Here is a 24,697-nt window from a genome sequence, read left to right as displayed (position 1 = left end):
TAATTGTCTGTTGTGGAACAGGATTTCAGCTAAGAGATCAAGATAGGTTCAAGTCAATTATTAAAACACGAGAGTTCACGCTGTTGTAAACTTTGAAGCATATTTATGTTCTGTCAGTGCTGAGTTGGTAGTATTGGACAGCCAGACAAGTTTCCAATAACTTGTAGCATGTCTTAGATGATATACTATAAACCACAACTGTCTTACTAGGTCAGTTTATCAAATGTAAATCAGTGGCTCTGAACCTGGGTGGTAGCACTACCTCCCTTGGAGGAATTGTGAGCTCACAAGGGAGCACTGGGTGTTCAGAGAGAGAGAGAGAGAGAGAGAGAGAAGGTGGGGGTGATTTTACTTAGAAATAAAATATTTAAACCAGATATAATACTTAAAATAGTTTACTCTACTCGTTTACGTGTTTCAGTCATTTGACTGTGGCCATGCTGGAGCACTGCCTTTAGTCGACAAAATCGACCCCAGGACTTATTCTTTGTAAGCCTAGTACTTATTCTATCGGTCTCTTTTTGCCGAACCGCTAAGTTACGGGGACCTAAACACACCAGCATCGGTTGTCAAGCGATGTTGGGGGGACAAACACAGACACACAAACACACATACATATATATATATACATATATACGATGGGCTTCTTTCAGTTTCCGTCTACCAAATCCACTCACAAGGCTTTGGTCGGCCCGAGGCTATAGTAGAAGACACTTGCCCAAGGTGCCACGCAGTGGGACTGAACCCGGAACCATGTGGTTGGTAAGCAAGCTACTTACCACACAGCCACTCCTGCACCTATGAAATAAAATACTTAGAAATAAAATATTTAAACCAGATGTAATACTTAAAATAGTTTGAATACGTTTTCACAAAACAACTTTGTCAAATATAGCTCTATATTTAAAAGATGAGGAATTATGTACATTATTTACATTTGACAGATATTTGTCTACATCTTGTTCGTTGCTAACACACTCCAATTATGAAGAAGAGAGAGGATGAGGTCAATGAACTGTCCAGTCTGTCTACCCTATGTGAAAGGCCTCTCTGAAAAGATACAAAACATATGCGGGCCATATGTCATCAGGACAGTATTCAAGAGTAATACAACACTTCGCAAATATCTTCTTCGAGTAAAACCACCAATAGAAGAGAATATGACCAAAGACTGCTGGTACTCCATTCCATGCAGCTGTGGTAGGTTATACAAAGGCGAAACATGTTGCCCCCTCAAAATAAGGGTAGAGGAACATCGCAAAGCTGTGACATGAGGAGATATTGATAAATCAGGTATAGCTGATCATGTATGGAAAAATGGAGACCACCTCCCCCTGTGGGATGAAGTTAAAATAATAGACAGAGAACACCACTGGAAAATACAAAATTTAAAAGAAGCAGCACATATGCTAGGACACAACAACCTCCTAAGCAGACCGAGTGCAGATATGAATAGCATATGGGAACCAGTATTAAGGAAGGATAGAAAAATATTAGATTTATAAGCCCTAAAATTAACTCCATAATTGCCCACAGGCATATGGCGTAGTGGTTAAGATTGCGGGCTACTAACCCCAAGATTCTGAGTTCGATTCCAGGCAGTGACCTGAATAATAATAGTAGTCGTAGTAGTAGTAGTAGTAATAATAATATTGAAAAATATCTTAGGAATGAGAACCCAGGTTCGAAATTTCCCCTGATGAAGGCTGGAGGGTATTTTAGCCAAAACATGTAAACAACAAACAGGATGAGGACAAATATCTGTCAAATGTAAATAATGAACTTTGTCAAAATTAGAAAATAACCAGGACATTGTCTTAACAGTGATGTGACAAAAGAAATACCTCTCTTGGCAGGGAGAGTAAAGTTATTGTTGTTGTCATTGTTGTTAGTGTGTTCTTCCTCATACTTGATGGAGACAGGATTTGGCATAATAGTCCATAGCACAAGAGACAGAATTCAGCATAGTTGTCCAAAGTACAAGCATCAGCTAAACAGTAAAGTAGATTATGAAATTTGATAAAAGGGAAGATTTGAAGTTCTGCTTGTCAAATAGTGATCCTGATCTTTTTAAATTAGCAAAATCTTATCAAGCATCAGGTGGCAATTAGTGATTTTTCAGTGATTCACCACTACCGTCAATCATCAGATGGAAATGGAAAAATAATAGCTTTTTGATTTTCAAATCTTGGTACAAGGCTAGTAAGTCTGAAAGAGGTGGGTAAGATGATTACGTTGACTCCAGTGCTCAACTGGTACTTATTGTATTGACCCCAAAAGGACGAAAGGCAGAGTCTACCTCAGCAGAATTTGAACTCAGAATGTAAAGGGAGACAAAATGCTGCTAAGCATTTTGCATAACATGCTAACAATTCTGCCTGCTCAGTGCCTTAGTAATATTTTATATTTCTGTTATTTTTAAAAATTAAAATCTAATTAAAATTCAACTTTACGATGAAAGTAAACAAAGTTTGGTTTTTTTTTTCTTTTTTTAAAGCATTGAGATGTATTGTAAGATACAGAAATAAATTTATTTCTCAAACGCGTGATAATGCTATAAATAGCGCGATCAAGATAAATTATCCATATAATGCAGAAAAATACGTTACCGGTCAGCCATGAGACTAATTAAAATTAATTAAACACTGATAGTATGGATATGTGATTCATTAAAAACCAATAATAATATTTTATCTAAAATTTAAAGTGTGATGTATTTCTTTGTTATAATTATATCATTTAAAATATAATTTCATCATAGTAAGTCATTGTGTTCTGTAGTAATTTCCGTAAAGATTTCACATAAAGGGGCACCAGTCCTTACAAAAATCTAAAAAGAGACAATGGGATAGATAGGTTGGAAGAAGGAAACATGGTGGATAAGAAATGACCGTACTAAATTAGTTTTTGTTTTATTAAAATTATCAATTGATTTTCTTTTATATTGTTGTAAAACATGAGGAGGGGTGGGGATGATTTTAAATGCCATTTGGAGCAAAAACTGAGCACTGAGCTGCAGAAGGTCAAGAGCTGATTATGTAAATAGTTACTATGCAATGTTTCAGCTCACTGTGGGAACATTGTATTATTAACAAGTATTTCATTATCTTGGCTATGGGCATCAGCCATGATAGGATTGAGATAAATCTGATATATGAGCAATTCAGTCTTCATTATATGAACTTGATACAAATGAATGACTAACCTTTTTGTTCCTGGATTTTTGTTTAGATACACTGCTTTTGGTTCAATTACTTTTGAGAATTAAGAATTTAGTAAATTAACTGTTGTTATTAAGCTGGCATTTGGAACATTTGTTGGCACTCCGTCGCTTATGACATCGAGGGTTCCAGTTGATCCGATCAACGGAACAGCCTGCTCGTGAAATTAACGTGCAAGTGGCTGAGCACTCCACAGACATGTGCACCCTTAACGTAGTTCTCGGGGATATTCAGCGTGACACAGTGTGACAAGGCTGGCCCTTTGAAATACAGGTACAACAGAAACAGGAAGTAAGAGTGAGAGAAAGTTGTGGTGGAAGAGTACAGCAGGGTTCGCCACCATCCCCTGCCAGAGCCTCATGGAGCTTTAGGTGTTTTCGCTCAATAAACACTCACAACGCCCGGTCTAGAAATCGAAACCGCGATCCTATGACCGCGAGTCCGCTGCCCTAACCACTGGGCCATTGCGCCTCCACTTTTGGAACATAAATTAACATGAAATATTGATGGAAGTTTTTAATTTAGATGACTTTAAAACAAAAAGCTTGTATCATGGAAAGAAACAGGGTTAGTTTCAGGTGGGTTAGTATCAAAAGGGTTAAAGCCTGCATTAATAATGAACCAAGTCATCACCTGTGATGAATCTTGTTCTCCGAACCAGCTATGTCTGTGTTTACAATGGCTGGTACAGTCTTATGTGTGTGCCACAGTATTGCATTCTGGAAAAACGTGCTGATGCTTTGAGGATAATGGTGGTGTAGGTGGTTTGCCCGTAGTGGTGTGTCATGTTTCTCAGTGGGTGACCAGTCGAGCTGTGTGATCTTTCTTGAAGTAGAAAAAAAATGCCTTCATGGCTACCATCTACCTTTATGTCTAGTTGTTGGTCTGTGTTTCTCATGTCCTTGGATTGATCCAATACAACTTCAGTGTGGCTTTGAAGACATGTTTATATTGCTGTAACAGCTCCCTCTATGACTGGCAGCTCTTGTCCAGTTGGTCAAATAGGAGATCCTTGGCAACCTGCATGTTGCTGAAATACTTGGAGCTTTTTCTTTTATTTGTTTACTTTTTTACTTGTTTCACTAATTTGACTGTGGCCATGCTGGGGCACCGCATTGAAGGGCTTTAGTCGAACAAATTGACCCTAGGACATTTTTTTAAGCTTAGTACTTATTCCATTGGTTTCATTTTGCTGAACTGCTAAGTTATGGAGATGTAAGCACACCAACACCAGTTGTCAAGCAGTGGTGGGCAGACAAACATACACAAACACACACACACACACACACACACACACACACACACACACACACACAGCTCCACTTATTTCATAATAAAATAAGTAGAGCTAGAGCACACATGAAGACACAAAGTGTCACTGAAGAGGCCACAGGTGTGTGATGAAAGATTTCTGTTCAATGGATGTAAGTTAGAATAAGAACAATAATAAACAAATGAAGAATGAATATATAGTGCATGTGTTTATTTGTGTGCATGTGGGGGGAAATGACTGTCTTTTTTTATTTTTGTTTTTTTCTTCTTGCTGATAAAATTTTTTTCTTGTATTTTCCAGAATTGTTCCATCCATTCAGGAAGATGCCGAGGTAACCTGGCATTTTCATCTCTTTGAAAGAGATGACAGAGAAATAAAATACTATAAAACTGCCCACAGCAAATTTTAACTGAGAATTTGTACAACATCCTTCTCGGTTAACATGGAAGCTCTTGGAATTGCTGCGGCATTTCTACCAAACTGGTTTCTCAAAGCCAGATGGTCTGTCCTTCTTGTGTTCAGTTCATTAAATATTATCAGCAGCCACACATCAATTATACATGTTCCATTAATTAGAACCACCACAGTAAACAAGTTACAAATCTCCCCAGAAACTGGTCGATCCCAGCAATCGCCTTACTTTATGTCATCTCGGGACCTACATGGACAGCCAGGACAGGGTTATTATATTGAGTTTAATATTGGAAATCCTCCTCAGAAGGTCAGTTAATCTTCCTCATTTTTGTTAAAAGAATTAACTTGTCAATGTTAATGATGAAGTTTGAGTGTTATTGTGTCTATTCATTTGTTAAAAAATGAAATCAGAATTGAGAAAAGTTTTTACATCAATTAAGAAGTTCTTCTTTAAAGGTTAACAGCTCTTCTGACAGTGTCAGAGCTTCAGTAAATAGTTTTGATTGTCAACACAAATTAGGTTAATGTTGTCATCGTTTTCATCATCATCGTCATTGCTGTTGACGATGAGCCTGGCAGTGTAGTTGATCAAACAACTGAACACTCATAGTCGGAAATTCTGACCAAAATCCATTTTATTATATAACTTATGCCAACAATGAAGGAATGATAATCATAGCCAGTTCTTGAATCTGACTTGATGTAAAACAATTGATCTAAAAATATCTAGCATTGTACTATCTCAGCCAGCTGTACCAACTTCCTCTTTCTCTCTTCCTTTCTTCCTGTCTTCCTTTCTTCTTTTCTGTCTCTCTTCTTTGTTCTCTCTCTCTTTCTCGCTTCCTTTCTCTCATTCATTTTCTTTCTCTCTCTTTCACATACTATGTCTCCAGTGTTATCATGTTTACCAGCATCCTTCTACTTTGTTTTGATTTGTTAATGCATCATCCAATCATATTATTCGTTGCAGATGAACATCTTAATTGACACAGGAAGTAGCAACTTTGCTATAGCAGCAACTCCTAATGATCTTATCACTAAATACTTTCACAAAGAAGAGTAAGTCTCTCTCTCTCTCTCCCTCTCCCTCTCTCTCTCTCTCTCTCTCTCTCTCTCTCTCTCTCTCTCTCTCTCTCTCTCTCTCTCTCTCTCTCTCTCTCTCTCTCTCTCTCTCTCTCTCTCTCTCTCTCTCTCTCTCTCTCTCTCTCTCTCTCTCTCTCTCTCTCTCTCTATATATATATATATAAAAACATCAGTATTCATTGTCTGTTGAAAAATATTAAAGCAGTAAAATAAAAAAACAAGTATTGATCATCCCCACTTAAATGTTGATGTCCTGTTAGAACAATTTATATTGTTCTATAGTTACCATGAGTTATCATGAGAAAAAAATTCTCAGATTGAATTTCGGTTCAAAATGCACTCTTCTCCACAACAGGGAGATAAACAAGCATGCATTTTGCACCAAAAGCCCATTTGAGAAATTCTTTCATGGTATCTATTGCAGTAAAGTTTGTTCTGATAAAATATCTATGTTTAAGTGGAGGATAAGTATTGTCTCTCCAGGATCTTTTCAGTTTGGCTGTCAGTTTTCGAAAATTCAAAATTAATTGAAAATTTTGTTTGGTACATTAATGTAGTTTCCCAAGCTGAATCTCAAGAGAAATTTTACTTTTTCCAGAAAATTTTTTAATTAATTGTAGAGGTTTAAAGTTTGATGATTTTCACCCAGTCAGAAAATAATATTTGGAAGCTGTCATTTTGTGCTATATGTCTGTGGCTTACAATTGGTTAAAATTACCCCAAATTTGCAAACTTTAAAGTTATTAACTCTTTATATATATTGATTTATGGTGAAAATGAATTTCAAGGCATTGATTAGCATATAAGACTATATCATTACACCGAATATGAAACCAATTCAAACAGAAATTGAAGAGACTGAAAATTGGTAGCCAAACAGAAAAGATCCCCTCTACGTATTAATACTGTCTCTGTTGCTAATATATATATTTTAGCAAGCTAACTGGCTAATCGTGACATAACGCCTGTTCTGGCACTGTCAATCTATATATGACTACCGAGGAGATAAATTGCTGCCACCTCTAGCAGTTGAGCGTCCATCATTGACAAGACCAAGCAAGGTTGAAATCATGTGATCTGGTGGTCATGGTGTTGGAGGTAGTGGGGATTTATCTCCCTGCTAACAATATAAACAAGAGTGCATTTTGCACTAAAAACCAATACGAGAGTTTCTCTCATGGTATCTACTGCAGTATAATTTGTTCTAAGAAAGCATCCACATTTGAGTGGGGATAAATATCTGTTAAATCTTAATATCAATCAATACCTATTTGTACTCCGGTGTATTTCAGAGAATGTGCATTATCTGGTGTTCTGACACCATCAGCTTACACACAAACATCCGACTTTATAATAACATAATTCTTCCAACAGTTCCCCTCTTCGTTAGCCCCTTGTGGGTAATAAGAAATCAATAATTCTTCCTACAGTTCCCCTCTTCGTTAGCCCCTTGTGGGTAATAAAAAATCAATAATTCTTCCAACAGTTCTCTTTGTCATTGAGACATGGAAGAGCATTGTGAAAATCAACGGAAAGTTAGATGTGTTTCACAAAAGATGCTGGAATCAGATTCAGGGAATGTACTAGCAAGACCACATAACCAATGAAGATGTTCTAAAGAGAGCCAACATGAGACCACATGGCGAAATCATCACAGAACGGAGACTAAAACTAGCAAGTCACATACTTCAGCTACCTGAATAATGCCATTCTAAAATAGCTTCCAAATGGACACCAGTGGAGGGGACAAGAAAGAGAGTCCAAAAACTACATAGTACAGAGCATTCATAACTGACATAAGAGAAGCCAATATCACAAGGTCAGATGCAGAGAAAACTGTAGTTGACAGAAACCAGTGGCTTCAGCTTGCTGCCCAATGTACTTGAGAGCACAGCAGAAACTGACACTTTTATACATTGTTTATATATGCACCATGTATATACTGAATCTCTATCATTGGTTCATTGAGTTTCTGTGAGGAACAAAAAGTAGTACCAGTAACTACCCAGGAATAGTCTGCATTATCTTTTAGCTTTTATTTTTCACTAGTTTCAGCCATTAGACTGTGGCCATGCTGGGGCACTACCTTGAAGAATTTTTAGTTGAATGAATTGACTTCAGTACTGATTTTTTTTTTTTTTTTGTAAAGCCTGGTACTTATTCTATCAATCTCTTTTACCAATCTGCTAAATTGCTGGGATGTAAACACACCAACCCTACTTGTCAAGTGTTGGTGGAGAACAAGCAGAGACACACACACACACACAATGGGCTTCTTTCAGTTCTGTCTACCAAATCCATTCGCAAGGCTTTGGTTGTTCTGAGGCTATAGCAGAAGACACTTGTCCTAGGTGCCATGCAGTGGGACTGAACTTGCAACCATGTGGTTGGGAAGCAAGCTCCTTACCACACAGCCATGCCTGTCTCTCTATCAATCATTTATCAGTGGCACTTGTTTAGATCTGTATGACAACAGAGGTCATTCTGCAAAAATTATTCATACACAAGGGACATCACTGTTTAACTTGTCAAACCTTCAACAGCACCAAGAAGCAGCAACAACATAAATCATAACACACACACACACATAGACACACTGTTGGTTGATGTCCAGAAATCTACTGTTTCATTTACCAAAATGAAATGTGAATTATAATGACTGTAATGTTTAAGGTGTTGAGCTAGCAGAATCGTTAAGTGGCATTTCGTCCATTTGCACATTCTGAGTTTAAATTCTTTCAAGGCTGACTTTGCCTTTCATACTTTTGGGATCAATAAATTAAGTACCAGTTGACAACTGGGGTCAATGTAACTGACTTAACCCCATCCCTGAAACAGCTGGCCTTGTGCCAAAATGACTGCAAGATTTGTTTGATCACATGGTTAAAGGTTCAAATGTTACAACAGTCATTGTGCTGTATCTATGAGTGAGATGCAGAAATTCAAATTAAATGTTAGCTGCATTTATCTCACCTGTCTCACAAGACTGACAAAGATCATGGATTTAGCATCTAATGATTTAATTAAGAAATAATTGTTGTTATCATTATTACTATGTAATTTCAGTCAGTCTTTTGTAACAGACTGGCTCTGGTATGGAAGGTCACTTATTAAACATTTAACAATGGCCTTGAGGTCCTTTTTACCATAACATATCAGTTCCAGTTATAACAATCCTGATTTTATTTTTTAGACAACATTATTCAACTTGTCTGTCCTTGTTGTTTAACTACTCTTTGAATGCCTTCCATCATTACCATTCTATTATCACAAGGCGTTTCAACTGTGACTATCCTGTCTTTTATTCAGTTATAGTATTTCTTGAACTACATTAGCCAGTGTGGCCTTTGGTCTTTTTAAGACCTTCAAACTTGTATTATCTTAACATAGTACTATACACTTATACATGTGCATTCATTCATACAGATATATATATGTATGTGTGTGTATATATATATATATATATATATATATATATATATATATACACACACACACACATATTTCTATACACGCACAAATAAAGATATATAATCTTCATCTCATCTTTTTCAGGTCTTCAACATACAAGAGCAGCTCTACAGAAGTGGAAGTGTCGTACACTCAAGGATTTTGGAAAGGAAGTCTTGGCACAGACCTTGTCACTTTGGCTGATCTGACCAACCTTACAGTTACTGCTAACATAGCCTGCATCACTGAATCAAAGAACTTCTTCATAAATGGATCTGGCTGGCAGGGAATCTTAGGTCTTGCTTATCCTGCAATTGCACGGGTAAATATGCTGAAGCCATTTCTGTGTTGAATGTTTATTCATCTGCAGCTTAAATATTTTTTGTTTTGTTTCCTGCAAATAGGAAAGTCCTATGTATGGATAGCAAGACCTAAGTTATGGTTTAGCCCTGGGTTACATCTGATACAGCAGACCTATTACCAAAGATATTCCAGTTATGATAATCCTGTTTTTTTTCTTTTGGTTTAAACATTGTATATCTAAGACTATATCAGATTGTTTCCCTCCTGTTGTTTAACAACCATCTACACACCTTTCATCATTGGCTAGCAGACCCTTGATAAAATATATCTCAGTCATAACCATCCTTTTATACAACATATATCTAGGACTTCATTCTTCAATATATATATTTTTTTAATGATAATAGGACATTATTTAAGGGACATTTTGCTGCTATTTTTCTAAATTCAAATGGTCACCATCACTGGCCAGCTCATTGAAACCTTAATTCTTTTCACTAGGATCACAGTGTATTTGCCAGTGACTAGATAGGAATGGTCAGCATTCTGGCCAGTAGTTCTGATTTATAAACTCTACTATATGCATTGATTACTGTTTCTTCTCATTGTACATCCAATGAAGTATGAAGAAATAAATAACCTTCATCTCCACAGAAGTTGGCAGCAGCAGACCAGTGGAGGTGACTAGCACATGTAGCAACATACCACATGTCTACCAGGTCCACTTACAAAGCTTTGGTCAGCCCAAAGCTGTAATGGAAGACACTTGTCCATGGTACCATGCAATGGGATTGAACCGGAAACCGTGTGGTTGGGAAGCAATCTTTTTACTCCACAGCCATATCCCGCTATGAATTGGTTTTTTTTTCTTGAGCCTATGTTACTTTATGGAGATTTTTGGTTGTTACACCACACACACACACACACACACACACACACACACATCATACTGTATATGAAAATATAAACTGGAGGGCATAAGTCACATTTGATATGTCCCTACAATCAAAACTGCCGTGATGTGCTCCCTAAAATAAAATCCTGAAATGTTTTCCTCCTCAAAAATAAAATCGTTTTATAATATATAATGTATGCATTGTCTTTCTTATTCAGCCTGACAGTTCGGTGCAGCCATTTTTTGACATCCTTGTTCAACAGACTGGGATCCCAAATCTGTTCTCTATACAACTGTGTGGATCAGTGACGAATAGGGAGCACCTGGAAACTGGTGGTACTCTGGTATGGTGTTCTTCTTTTATTTTATTTGCATTGTTTGGGGCTTATGTATGTCTGGGAATAGCTGTAAGGGATTTGTGAGATGTTTAGTTCGAAGGGAGTGTCTGTGTATGTGTGTGTTTTGGAAGGATATATGTGAATCTTTAGCATTTAAACCAGCTAAAATATTCTAGCCAAAATATTCTACCTGTCTTATGTTCAATCCAGCCAGATTTGGCCCTTCACACCTATCCTACAATGTTATTCTGAAAATATACAATCACATCATCAAAATTTTGAAGCCATGTGATAATGCACGATTAATTCAAAACAATGTCATTGAATAAGCATTACATTTGACAAAATAATCTGAATGCTAAAGGGTTAATATGCTTGGGTTGTTGTTATGTGAAAGAACAGCTGTGGCTGTTTGTCCTGATGTGTGTAGAGAATGTTATCAATGCATCTGTGTAACTCAGTTTAGGTTCTTTTGTGTAGTGACATAAAAGGCACCTATGCTAGTGATATATAAAAGACACTTGGTAAGTCTATGGAGTGGTTGGCATTAGGAAGGGCATCCAGCCATAGAAACCAAGCCAAAACAGACTGGAGCCTGGTGCATCTCTCCAGCTTACCAGTTCTAGTCAAACTACCTTACCCATGTCAACATAGAAAATAGATGCTAAATGATGATGATGATGGTAGTTATGGTGTGTGTGTGTGCGTTTATGTGTGCATGAAAATTAGTTTTTTCTGTGTGTGTGTGATTAGTTCTGTTGTGTTTGTTTAGGTGTGTGTATGTATGCATGTTAAGCTGTTGTTGTTTGATCGTTACCAGGTTTTGGGCAACATTGATGAGAGTATGTACCAAGGTCCAATGTACTTTACACCAATCCAGAAAGAGCGGTATTATGAGGTCCTTATTACAGATTTACAAATTGATGGGGATAGTTTGGGCCTAGACTGCAAAGAGGTAAGTTGTCTTCATTTTGTGTGTATATGTTTACATGTATAGTCATATAAATTTGCATGAATGCCCTTTATCAGAAAACTTTTCCTCTCCTTTCTCCCTCCATGTAATGTGTATCTGTTCAACTGTGTATGTGCCTCCTTCCATAGTTTGAAAAGTTGTTGTTGTTGGCACTCCGTCACTTATGACGTCGAGGGTTCCAGTTGATCCGATCAACAGAACAGCCTGCTCGAGAAATTAACGTGCAAGTGGCTGAGCACTCCACAGACACGTGTACCCTTAATGTAGTTCTCGGGGATATTCAGCGTGACACAGAGTGTGACAAGGCTGACCCTTTGAATTACATGCACAACAGAAACAGAAAGTAAGAGTGAGAGAAAGTTGTGGTGGAAGAGTACAGCAGGATTCGCCACCATCCCCTGCCAGAGCCTCGTGGAGCTTTAGGTGTTTTCTCTCAATAAACACACACAACGCCTGTCCTGGGAATCGAAACCGCGATCCTATGACCGCGAGTCCGCTACCTTAACCACTAGGCCATTGCGCCTCCAGTTTGAAAAGTAGTATGTATTAAAATCGAAAGGCAGCAAGCTGGTAGAATTGTTAGCATGCTGAGCAAAATGCTTAACAGCATTTCATCCATCTTTACATTCTGAGTTCAAATTCCACTGAGATTGAGTTTACCTTTCATCCTTTCAGGGTTGATAAAATTATACAAGTTAAGGAGTGGGGGTCAATATAATCGATGAGATCCCCTCCTCCAAATTTGCTGGCTTTGTGTTAGAATTTAAAACCAATATGTATTAAAATCTTGACAGAGAATTGCCTTCCTACATTAACAAGTTGAGACAGTTGACTCTTCTCCCTTACAATATCTTCTATTCTGGGAGAAAAAAATTATTGTTTGAACCTTCAGATCCAATTAGGGAAGGAAAGGAATGTAATACGAACATATTTAAAGACAGTCTTTATCGACTTAGAATACAAGTCATTTTTGTACCTGCTTAGTATTATAGCCTTAGGCAAGTTGTTCTGATTTGTCTAACTATACTTTTTATATGATATCACGCTAACCTTACAATTATGTTGTTAACCTATATAACAGACATCTAGCAATAATTAATACATGTCAGGCAGCAGACTGACAGAATTGTTAGCATGCTGGGTGAAACACTTAGTGGCATTTTGTCTATCCTTACATTCCAAGTTCAAATTCCTCTGAGATCGATTTTACCTTTCATCCTTTCGAGGTCAATAGAATAAGTACCAGTTGAAGATTGGGGGTCAATGTAATTGACTTATCCCATCCCCAGAAATTACTGGCCTTCTGCCAAAATTTGAAACCAATAATTAAATCATGTTCCTTGCTGTGATAATCTTTCCATTTAGTTCTGACTTGTAAATCTCTTATATTCACTTATGAGGTGTAAATCTCATCTGTGAACACTTTAAAAACTGTAAAATGTGTCATGAAAAGCCATAACCAGCAGAAAGGGATACAGCAAGCATTCTGACTGTGTCTGCATGCTGGAAATCATCCCCACATCTTTGAACAGGGGATAGCCATCAGAACTTGGAGAGTGTTGTTACTTGAAAGCCATATGTGTGGCAGCAGGATTCTGCTCCTTGCCCTACCTCCAGTAAGAGTCAGAAGTTCTCTCCTATTGATACCTATGTCCAATTCTTGCAGATCAGTCTCCATGTTGTGTTTCTGTTGTATCATTTCAGTACAATTTTGATAAAACCATTGTTGACAGTGGAACCACCAACCTTCGTCTACCAAATACCGTGTTTCAGGCCGTTGTGTCAAAATTGAAGCAGCGTGTTGTGGTAAGTGAAATAATAGTTTCCATAAAGAAATTCTTTACTTTTTATTATAGGACATGGCTGTTGTGTTTACTTTTACTATAGTGTTCTCTTGACGGTTATATAAATAATTTTTTACCCTTTAGCATTTAAATTGGTTATGTCTGGCCAAAATATTCTACTTGCTTTATGTTCAAACTGGCCAGATCTGGCATCTCACACCTATCCTAGAATATCATTTTGAGCATAAACAATCACTTCAAAATCTCAAGGCTACAAGGTAATGCAGGATAAATTCAAAACAATGAATCAATAAGCATGACATTTTACAGTAATCTAAGCACTATAGGGTTGAAAAAGTTATCTCTTGGTATAGACATGGTTAATATATCTATCTTCACTGCAGGGATCTCATAGATGGCATGGCAATTATATAAAAAATCTTTATTGAAGAATCTCTTATAGACATGGTAGCTATATTTATCTTTACTGCAGGTGTCTGTGGTTATCTATTATATAATTAAACTTTACTGAATATGTGTCTTATAATATAGAGAAAATTGCTCTATGTCTGAAGGAAGTACTAAAAAATAAAGTTAATTATAGGCCAAACCTTGGCATTCGTTGATGATGAATTTCATATCTGTCTTGTGGTTTCCTCCTTTAGAGACTGTCTAACATGTCTGTGTAGTAGACATCACAGTTCCAGATATGGAAGTTATATTCCATTGTGGCTCTCACAATTATACAGTGATTGTTATTTCTAGCTTATTTGTTTTATATTAATTTCAATTTTGATTATTTGCTATTATCAAATCCTCTTTGACTGACAGATTGAAGTGATCACTTTATTTGGTGTGAGTATATCTTTATTTCCAGACATTCTTTTACTAATACTTCACCACTTTTGTTTCTCTCATCTTGGATTCCTTTCAACACATTTTTTTTTTCCTTTCTTTATCCTTGACCGAAATATCTTCAGGAATTCCAACACTATGTTTTCTTTCACTCGGTTTTCACACTGCTTAACATGCAACAGTCATGTTGGTACAAGACTGATGTTTTATTTTTAAAATCAAATAGCTACAAACTTAAACCTCTGTTACTCAGTCGTTCAACTTACTTGCAGGCCATGCAAAAAAAGAAAAAAGACAAAGAATAAAGTAACCATATTAGTAGACAGGAAAATGGGAATGATGGAATGATTGTGAACCCTGGACAGATTCAAAGCCATAACTTTATCTCAAAACAGTCTACTGCTTTTAGATAAAGTTATAGCTTTGCATCTGCCCAGGGTTATCTCTGGTATTTCTCATTGAAGAAAGTTAAGGAAACAGAAACGCTGTGTCTGGAAATCCAATAGAAGGCAACACTGGGCAGATATGGTGTTGTTATACCTTTGACTATAAGAGAATATTTTCTCCACAATAACTACAGTGTATTTGCCTTGAGAAGTTAAAATATGTCACAAACATATTTTAACTAAGTTCATTCATTTATTTATATATATATATATATATATATATATATATATATATATATATATATATATATATATATATAATATATGTGTATTGGCGTTAAGAAGAGCATCCAGCTGTAGAAACTCTGCCAGATCAGATTGGAGCCTGGTGCAGCTATCTGGTTTGCCAGTCCTCAGTCAAATTGTCCAACCCATGCTAGCATGGAAAGCGGACATTAAACGATGATGATGATGATATATATATATATATATAATATAATATAATATACACTCACACACAGAGGCATGTCAAAAGAGTTCATACTGTGGCACCAGTTCCTTCTGCCAGCCAGCGCAGTTGTGCTTTATGCAATAGAATGTGCATCATTTGCCAGGCTCAAGATTTTTTTTTTTTTTTTGTGCGGGTGGCACAAGAAATGCACCATTTTGAGCGTGGCCGTTGCCAGTACCGCCTGACTGGCCTTCGTGCGGGTGACACGTAAAAGCACCCACTACACTCTCTGAGTGGTTGGCGTTAGGAAGGGCATCCAGCTGTAGAAACTCTGCCAAATCAGATTGGAGCCTGGTGTAGCCATCTGGTTTCACCAGTCCTCAGTTAAATCGTCCAACCCATGCTAGCATGGAAAGCGGACATTAAACGACGACGACGACACGTATATATGTATGTGTGTATGTATGTATATAGACATACACAAATCAGCTTTATTTTATAATTTTCTCTCTATTTTCGCTGTCTCACTTTTAATTTTCCTGGTTTGTATGTTTGGAATTGTTTTAATGCGGGGAAAAAAGAAAGAAAAAAATGGCTTCTTGCTGTTCAAGCATGGGGTAAAGGTGAGGCCTGTTTCATTTGTGAGATAAACTGGAGCATGTTGTAATGTGTCTTTACCCTGGTCACAATACAATGACCATAGTAAGATTTGAACCTGCAACTATGGTTCACCACCTTAACTTCACATGCATGAATCTGAATGTGCACTAGAACTGATTGAAACTCATTCATGTTGAAAATGTTATAATTTAGTATTTTTGCTGAAGAAATTCTAATTCTAATATTAATAGACAGTGTTATAGAGAATTAATGCATCTCATTGTTTTTAGACAAACTGTTTCCTATCTGTGTTTTAGGACCAGAGGCTAGAGCTGGATCCAAGTTAACCTTAAGTACATCAATGGTGCTAACAGGGGCAAAGATTTGTAATATCAAGAGGCTGTTGGTTACAATCCTAGTTCAGTTAGCATAAAGATGGGTCTAGGAGGGATTAAGGGGCCATGGTTGTAGATGTGGTATATTTGGGCATAGAGGTGGGTCTGGGGTGGTGGCAGTGGTGGTGATAGTCAAGGAAATATAACTGTGGATGTGGTTTATTTGAGCATAGAAGTGGAAATAAGAGGTTATATTCCATAACACAAGAATCATAGAATATTTGGCATGTAGGTAGGGACCAGTGTATCTCAATGCTTTTTTTTGATTGAACACTTGGGAAGACTTGAACTCAGAACTGCAAATTGACAAGCAATTGTCATCATTGTAGCAGTGATGTCAATATTTACAACAAGACACTGAGACTGTGTGGTATCTACTTTGATAGCTAAGTGGACTGAGCTTATGACTACATACCAGAGACACAACATACAATCTTGGTTTCAAATTTTGACACAAGGCCAACAAGTTCAAAGAAGGGAGCGAGTCGATTACATTGACCCCAATGCTCAAGTGCTACTTATTTTATTAACGCGGAAAGGGATGTAAAGCAAATCCTACCTCGGTGGAGTTTGAACTTGGAATGTAAAGATGGATGAAATGCTGCTAAGCATTTTGCCTGGCACTGTAATGACTCAACCTGCTCGCCACTTTCATATACAGGCATATCTTGGCTTAAGTCGTTTCGATTTAAATTGTTCTTGATTATACATTGTTTTCAAAAATAATATATGGAAAAATAAAAATTAAGTCAAGTCATTTTACGCGACTTTATGTCTGTCCACCACAAATACTGGAATCGTAAAATCACTAAAAAACCGTTAAAAGCACGTAAAATCATGTTACTGTACAATAAATAAAAATAAAAGCATATAAAATCATTAAAATACATATAGTAAATGTTAAGATACACACCATAAAGTAGTGTAGCTTAGTGAATGAAATCACCAAATTGTATGTGCGTATTGGTAAATCTAAAATAATTTAGTTTTTTTTTTTTACTATTGTGAAATAATAATTACTGAATTTGTTTTTTAAGCTTAAAAAAGGCTTTTATTTTACTGTGTCTTATTGCAAACCATATTCATAAATAAGCATCCGCGATGTACGGTAAACACCACCAAATTGTATTCGTAAATCTAGATAACTTTTTTTTACTGTACTGTATTAAAAAATAAAAATGATTGTTTTTTGTAAGCTTAAAATAGGTTTTTATTAACCATGTATTATTGAAAATGCATTCATAAATAAAGTACAGAACTGGGAATGGTTATTATTGGTTTAGCCTAGAGAGTCAAGTCTCCTGGAACCAATTAATGACTTAGGGTGACGTATGCCTGTATACAATATTAAACCATTTCACAAGAGGATTTTTGTTGATAAGTTCTTACCATTCCTCTAGGAATTACGAACAATGCCAACACCATATTTCTCCCTTTTTGTCACTTGTAGGTAAAGGGCAAGAGCCAGGAACATTACATTCTGTGTTCCTCATGCCAACTGAATTTCCTAAACTCTGCTATTACCAGTGCAGACCGGCACCAAGTTCCTTCAATTCTAGATTTTTATTTCAGTAATTAATTTTAGTCATTCAAATAGTTGCCTAGTAACCCTTATCCATTCAGATGGTTGCCTAGCAACTCCCTAACTATCCATTAGTTTGCATGTCTGATCCTGTCTCTGTTGTGAATGTTGATATTTCAGCCCAAAGGAACGTAGGGCTGTAGTCAGACAGGAGGTTGTATTTCTAACCTTTCTCTATTGGACTTCTATTAATTATGCATACATGTGTGAGTGTGTGTGTATGCATGGGTTTGTGTGTGTGTGTGTGTATGTATGTGTATAATTGTATCAATCTCAAAGGAAATACTGACATACCAACATTGAAAACTCATTTTGCATCTCCCTTCTTTCTTGATCAAATTCTTCCTGTTTTATTTTCTAAAATAAGAAACCTTTCAACAAATGATGTGGCATTTGCTTTTTATTTTTATTTTTTGCATTTGATTTGGTTTTTTGCTTTATATTTTTTTCTTTATTTTCTTTCTTTTGTTTTTGATATTATAAAGAATTTGACTGTTTGTGTACATCGTTGTCATGTTTTGTTTGAGCATCCAATTATAAATTAGTGTCTTAATAAGTCTTTGTCAAACATATGCCAGCAGAGACAAGCATATGTAAAACAAGCAAATAATATATATTTATATGTGTGTGTTTATGTATTTTCTGTTTGTTGGTGATGTCGTGTACTTAATGTGCATTTTAGCATTTGTCAATAGTAAGTTTTTACATTCATATATAATTTCTGTGATTCTGTTATATGCTTATTTTCTTTCTCTCTCTCTAATCCTCTATATTTCTTTTTCTCCCACTCCTTCTTTGCTGTCCCCCACCTTTCTTTCACTCTCTTTCTTTCCTTCTCCCTTCTCCTCACTCCCTTATTTCTTTCCCTCATCCTCTCTCTTGTCCCCTTTCCCTGTTGCTCACACATCACTATAGACCATTTTTCTTATCGCTCTGTCTTTTCTAAATGGGACGTCCGACTAGCCAGACATCATTTCTCTCTTCTCTCACCACTTGATATCTTTTTTCTCTTCTATTTTTTATTTTCTAATTATTCTATATCCTTTCAAAATTTCTCCCAGGTGTTACCCATTACAATTCGCCTTGGCCTAATGGCCCTAAACATCTGTCTTTGTCAATCATTTCTGGATGTCCACTCTGGTGTCATTTGTTCATTCGAAGCCCTAACGCTCCACAAATTTTATATTTTAAAAATTTCTGGATGCTGCTGTCTTATGAAGTTTTCCTGTCTTGTCATTAAAGGCACAAAACGGGTAGTAATAAACAGTCACCAACTGAGGAGGAGTTAGACTTCTTTTGGAGTTTTGTCCCACACTTGTCTCTTGTTATGTGTTTGCTTATTTTCCGCTTGTGGGTGATGTCCTATACTTAATGTGCATTTTTTCATTTATATATATATATATATATATATATATATATATATATATATATATATATTTGAATTAATTATTTGTGATGAAACAGTATTAATACCAAAATGTAATCTTTATATTCAACTTAATATGGATGGCTTGTTAGAAGACCAAATACTGTGCTATTAGCTTCAAGAGATCCTCTCATGTAAGTGTTTGGTGCATAAAAGCATACACATAGATCACAGTAGACAAGAATCACCTGCCATGGGTACCACAATTCCTTACATCATGTGATTTCATTCTCCTGGAAATCATCAGTGAGAAGCATCTAGTCACCACATGCCAGTCAAATCACACAACTACGATAAATCATCTTTTCAGACACTGGTGTTGCAAATAGCCAGCAGGCTTATTGAAATTCACCTACTTCCATCACTAATAATCTACTATAATAATACTCGTGTGTTTTTCTCCGTCGCAACATATGAATGAGAGAGGAAGGGGTGATAGATGAATAAAGAAACGAAGTGGTGATGGCAAATTTGGTAGTGGGATGATGGAAGTTCTACAGTGAAAAGAAAAAATCAAACAGCGTTTCAACTCTGCGTGAATATATATGTGTGTATGTAAAAAGGGAGATATGTGAATGTTTGTGTGTGTGTGCAATGAAAGTGGGATGGTGATATAATAACACTCTTGTAAGGAGTGATAGATGAATAAGGAAGGGGTGATGGCAAAATGTGAATGTTTGTATGTGTGAGTGAACATTCAATGCTGAAAAGAAAAATCAAATAGTGTTTCAACTCTGTTTGAGTATATGTGTGGATGTGTGTGCATGTACAAGGGAAATATGTGAATGTATATATGTGTGATTATTATGTACCTTATTTATATATAAAATACTACAATTAGCTGTCATTTTTGATGGCATTGGACCAGCTAGTTCTTAATAAATATGATGGTATTAGTGACATCTGTGAGATGCTGATTTTCTATATATTGTAGCAATGAGGTTTGACTGGCATGTCGTGACCTGAAGATTTCCAGTGGAATGAAATTACATGATATAGGAATTCTGGCACCTGTGACAGATGTTTCTTGTCTGCTACAATCTATGTGTGTACTTCTATGCACCTAACACCTATATGAGAGAATCTCGCAAGACAGTATTTAATGGTCTAACAAGACATCCATATATTTGAATAAAACAAGTTTATTCTTTAACATAGGCAGTAAATATTTCTATTATGTATATATAGTTTTCTAGAAGTTATTTTTTTATATGCAATGGGACAAAATTCAATGAAGACCATGCTTAACTTAAATTTATTATGTTCTGTCTCTACCTTTTTTTTTATCTGATTAATAATGAAGAAACCCCTCCCCATCATCATAAGTTTGTTCCTCACCACAAGAGTAAATTACTGATGGATGGAATTTGCACTTAGGACTCATGCCATCATTAGAAAATAGTCATTAAATGATGATGATGTTTCTGGAGTCTTTTGGTTTTGAAATTGAATTTCTTTTTCTTTTATTTTTATTTTTGTCATATTTTAGTTGTTATCTTGTTATAATTGTTTCAGTCTTTTATGTTCTGGCCTCAAACCCTGCCTAGGTCAGATTTATTTTCCTTCCTTTTGGAGAATTGATGAAATAAAGTACCATTTAAGTAATTGAGCTGATTTAATTAACATTTCTCCTCCTTTCAAAATTGAAGTTTTGTTCTGAAACTAGAAACAATTATTATTAAGAAATCAGGTGACAGAAAGTATAGTGTGCTGGGTGAAAGTATTCAGTGTTGTCCCATTCTGTTGCCCACTGTTACCTTATTCTGTTTTTGTCCCACTATGTTATTTTGTTATCCTATTATATTGTTTTATCCCACTGTGTTATGCTATTGTCATCCTACTATATTGTGCTACCATGTTATCCTCTTCCCTCTACAAGAAACACTGATCTAATATATCCTTACTTCTTTCAAACAGGAGGTGATTAGTTGCTATCTCTAGCACATGGAATTACTCAGTGTATACCTCTATTGTTGTAATAGGTTGATATACATAACATCTGGACAATTCTGGTTTCTTTGCCTAACCAGAAATATACCCCTCCCTCAAAAATACACAAAAAAAGCGGGACATATCCTTTTGTTAAATGTTGTTGTTAATATTGTTGTTATTATTGTTGTTCAACAGTTAGACAATCAACCACCACCTGATCTGTTCTGGGAAGGAGAAGATATGCTGTGTCCTAAAGATTCCAAGTTTCCCTTTCACCAGTTTCCTACGATCACCATTGCATTAGCTACGGGGAATAATTCTGAGTTTCACTTAGTTGTCTCCCCCAGGGTAAGATATTGCCTTCTTTCACTTTTACAACTGTTTTCATGTATTTATCATTAGACTGATATAATGATGATGATCATGGTAATTTTATATATGCATGTATAAAGTGTGCTGTTTGTTTCTCAGTAGGATCAGCAAAAAAGTGTTCAATCTAGTGAAAGTTGGATATCATTTAATGAATTAGAGCTATATGTGAGCTATTTTTAGTTTCATGGTTGGATAGTGCTGTAATTTGACAGGTTTGTATAGCGTACTCTGCATGATCCTATGATTGTTCAGACTCAGATGTTTTTAAGCCTGAACGATTGCCAGATCCTACATGGTATGCTATACAAACCTATCTGATTATTGCACTATTTGGGCATGAAACTTGAATTAGCTCACATATAGTTCCTATATTATTAAATTATATATACTGGGTGATTCAAAAGTCGCCATACATAGGAACAATTTATCTTTTTACAAGGTGCCATGCAGTGGGACTGAACCCAGATTCATGTGGTTGGGAAGCAAACGTCTTAGCTCCACAGCTATGCCTGCACCTAATGTTATATATTTAAGTATATTTTGGTACGATTCTTGCTGACAGTGTTGTATTATGTATTTAATCTCAATTTCTTTTGTTTCTGCAGCAATATTTACGTGCTATTGGGGATGCTTCTGTCTCCCAAACGGAAAAAGAAGACTGTTTCAAGTTTGCCATAACGAAATCTGATTCTGGTAAATTCTACCTACAGTTCACATTTTCTATATTCTTTTACTGTTTCCAGTTATCAAATTGTGCCCACATTGGGGGAACCACATTCAAGTGGCTCAGTCAGTCACATTGACTCCAGTTAAATAAGTCTTTTATTCTTTTACTTGTTTCAGTCATTTGACTGTGGCCAAGCTGGAGTACCGCCTTTAGTTGAACAAATCGACCCCAGGACTTATTCTTTGTAAGCCCAGCACTTATTCCATCTTTCTCTTTTGGCGAACTGCTAAGTTACTGGGACATAAACACACCAACATCAGTTGTCAAGTGACAGTGGGGGGACAAATACAGACACACAAATATATGCGACGGGCTTCTTTCAGTTTCCATCTACCAAATCCACTCACAAGGCTTTGGTTAGCTCAAGGCTATAGTAGAAGACACTTGCCTGAGATGCCATGCAGGAGACTGAACCCGGAACCATGTGGTTGGGAAGCAAGAGGCTTACCACACTCAACAGTGGTTTTACTCTTGTAAAGCCTGACCTCAGATGCACCATCAACCTCATATACCCATCAACACATGGTGTGCCTCTGTACAGTGGTGGAACCCACTTCAAATAGCAGCCAAATTTCCCTCAAATCATAGTTTACCCATTTGGAAAAGGCCTCATGAATAATGTTGTTCTAAGTGCACTGTGTCTTGGAAAGAGGTGGGATGGTCGAGATTGGAATGTCTTTGATCATAGGTTGACTGTATCAGGATTTACTTTAAGCTAAACACCTCCACACTCTTTACTCTTTTACGTGTTTCAGTCATTTGACTGCGGCCATGCTGGGGCACCGCCTTTAGTCGAGCAAACCGTCCCCAGGACTTATTCTTTGTAAGCCTAGTACTTATTCTATCGGTCTCTTTTTGCCGAACCGCTAAGTTATGGGGACGTAAACACACCAGCATCAGTTGTCAAGCGATGTTGGGGAGACAAACACAGACACACAAACATATACACACACATACATATATACGACGGGCTTCTTTCAGTTTCCGTCTACCAAATCCACTCACAAGGCTATAGTAGAAGACACTTGCCCAAGATGCCACGCAGTGGGACTGAACCCGGAACCATGTGGTTGGTAAGCAAGCTACTTACCACTCAGCCACTCCTGTGCCTATAATCTATTGTTTTTCTCTATATAATATATATATATAATATATACTTACATTATATTTACTGCGGTGATATTCTGACCATATTGCACGAGGAGTTTTTAGGCGGGCAATTTAAACTGGTCGTGTGCATATATATGTATGTATACGTTCGTATATGTAAGTATATTGTATGTTTATATATATATATTTGTATTTATGTGCTTTTCTGAGTATATTTCACTGATGAAGGCAAAGCATTTATTATGCAAAGCCAGAAATCTGGGATCTGGAATTATCCAGTACTTTTACTAGTTTATTTTATCTTCATCTTCGCTCTTTGTGCTATATGAACATTTATTGTGGTTTAGAGTCAAGATTTTACTGCTATTTTCAGCGTGGCGGTATCTCTTAGATACCCTATATTATAATTTAAAATAATTGTTACCTTTGATAGTTTTTTATTCCCATGCTGGCCACTTGATAAAATCAATATTTTATATAAATTTATAAAATATATACATATATATATATAATATATATATATATATATATATAATAAATATAATATAATCTATTGTATTTCTCCACTCATCTACACAAGTATTTCTCTTCTAATTATGTAACTTATTGCTGTAGGTGCCGTCATAGGAGCTGTCATCATGGAAGGCTATTACACTGTGTTTGACCGAAGTAACAAAACCATAGGATTTGCAGAAACAACTTGTCTCACTGCAAATACAACCACTAAGAAGTCCACAATTGAGGGCATATTTCTTAGTAAAGGTGAGTTCTTGGGGAATATTTTTGTTATTCTTTGCTGCTGTTAAAGTTGAAAAGTTTGTGCAGGTAAAATACTGGGATACAAACTCATGGTTGAGGAGTTCAAATTTTACTGCAGGCTTTTCTTCTTTTTTTTTTCTTGGAAGAAAACTTAAACTGTGTGATCTCTGTACTAACCTATTTATGGAGAATATTCTTAATGAGATCTTTTAGCCTTGTGCTTGCTAAAAGATCTAGCAAATGGCATCAAGCAGTGCAATTTTTACCTGAAGTTTTTTTTTAATATGGTTGTTTCTTCTCTTGAACCACCAGCAGTTAGCTGGAATCAAGAGCATTTTTTAAAAAACTTTTACTTTCTGTGGATTATT

General features: G+C 36.3%; 1 protein-coding gene across 7 annotated transcripts in view; it reads left to right on the top strand.

Annotated features, from left to right (window-relative positions):
* Window positions 1–24,697, top strand: part of LOC106876969 (beta-secretase 1) — a 52,290-nt gene that overhangs the window by 25,552 nt on the left and 2,041 nt on the right. For 4 of the 7 annotated variants that reach the window (XM_014925739.3, XM_014925738.3, XM_089340091.1 and 1 more), the window contains exons 2-11: window positions 4,795–5,215; window positions 5,879–5,967; window positions 9,547–9,763; window positions 10,858–10,983; window positions 11,798–11,932; window positions 13,655–13,756; window positions 14,566–14,589; window positions 21,557–21,709; window positions 22,339–22,426; window positions 24,186–24,332. In XM_014925739.3, coding sequence (XP_014781225.1) covers window positions 4,937–5,215; window positions 5,879–5,967; window positions 9,547–9,763; window positions 10,858–10,983; window positions 11,798–11,932; window positions 13,655–13,756; window positions 14,566–14,589; window positions 21,557–21,709; window positions 22,339–22,426; window positions 24,186–24,332 — 1,360 coding nt within the window. In that variant the 5' untranslated portion in view covers window positions 4,795–4,936. The remainder of the gene's footprint in view (window positions 1–4,794; window positions 5,216–5,878; window positions 5,968–9,546; window positions 9,764–10,857; window positions 10,984–11,797; window positions 11,933–13,654; window positions 13,757–14,565; window positions 14,590–21,556; window positions 21,710–22,338; window positions 22,427–24,185; window positions 24,333–24,697) is intronic. The other 3 variants (XM_089340092.1, XM_014925740.3, XM_089340093.1) reach the window with 1 other exon arrangement.

The sequence above is a fragment of the Octopus bimaculoides genome, chromosome 23 (genome assembly GCF_046866305.1).
Source record: "Octopus bimaculoides isolate indiv1 chromosome 23, ASM4686630v1, whole genome shotgun sequence".
In the NCBI taxonomy this organism is placed as follows: Eukaryota; Metazoa; Mollusca; class Cephalopoda; order Octopoda; family Octopodidae; genus Octopus; species Octopus bimaculoides.
The sequence above is the reverse complement of the archived record's forward strand: the minus strand, read 5'-3'. Positions and strand labels throughout refer to the sequence as shown.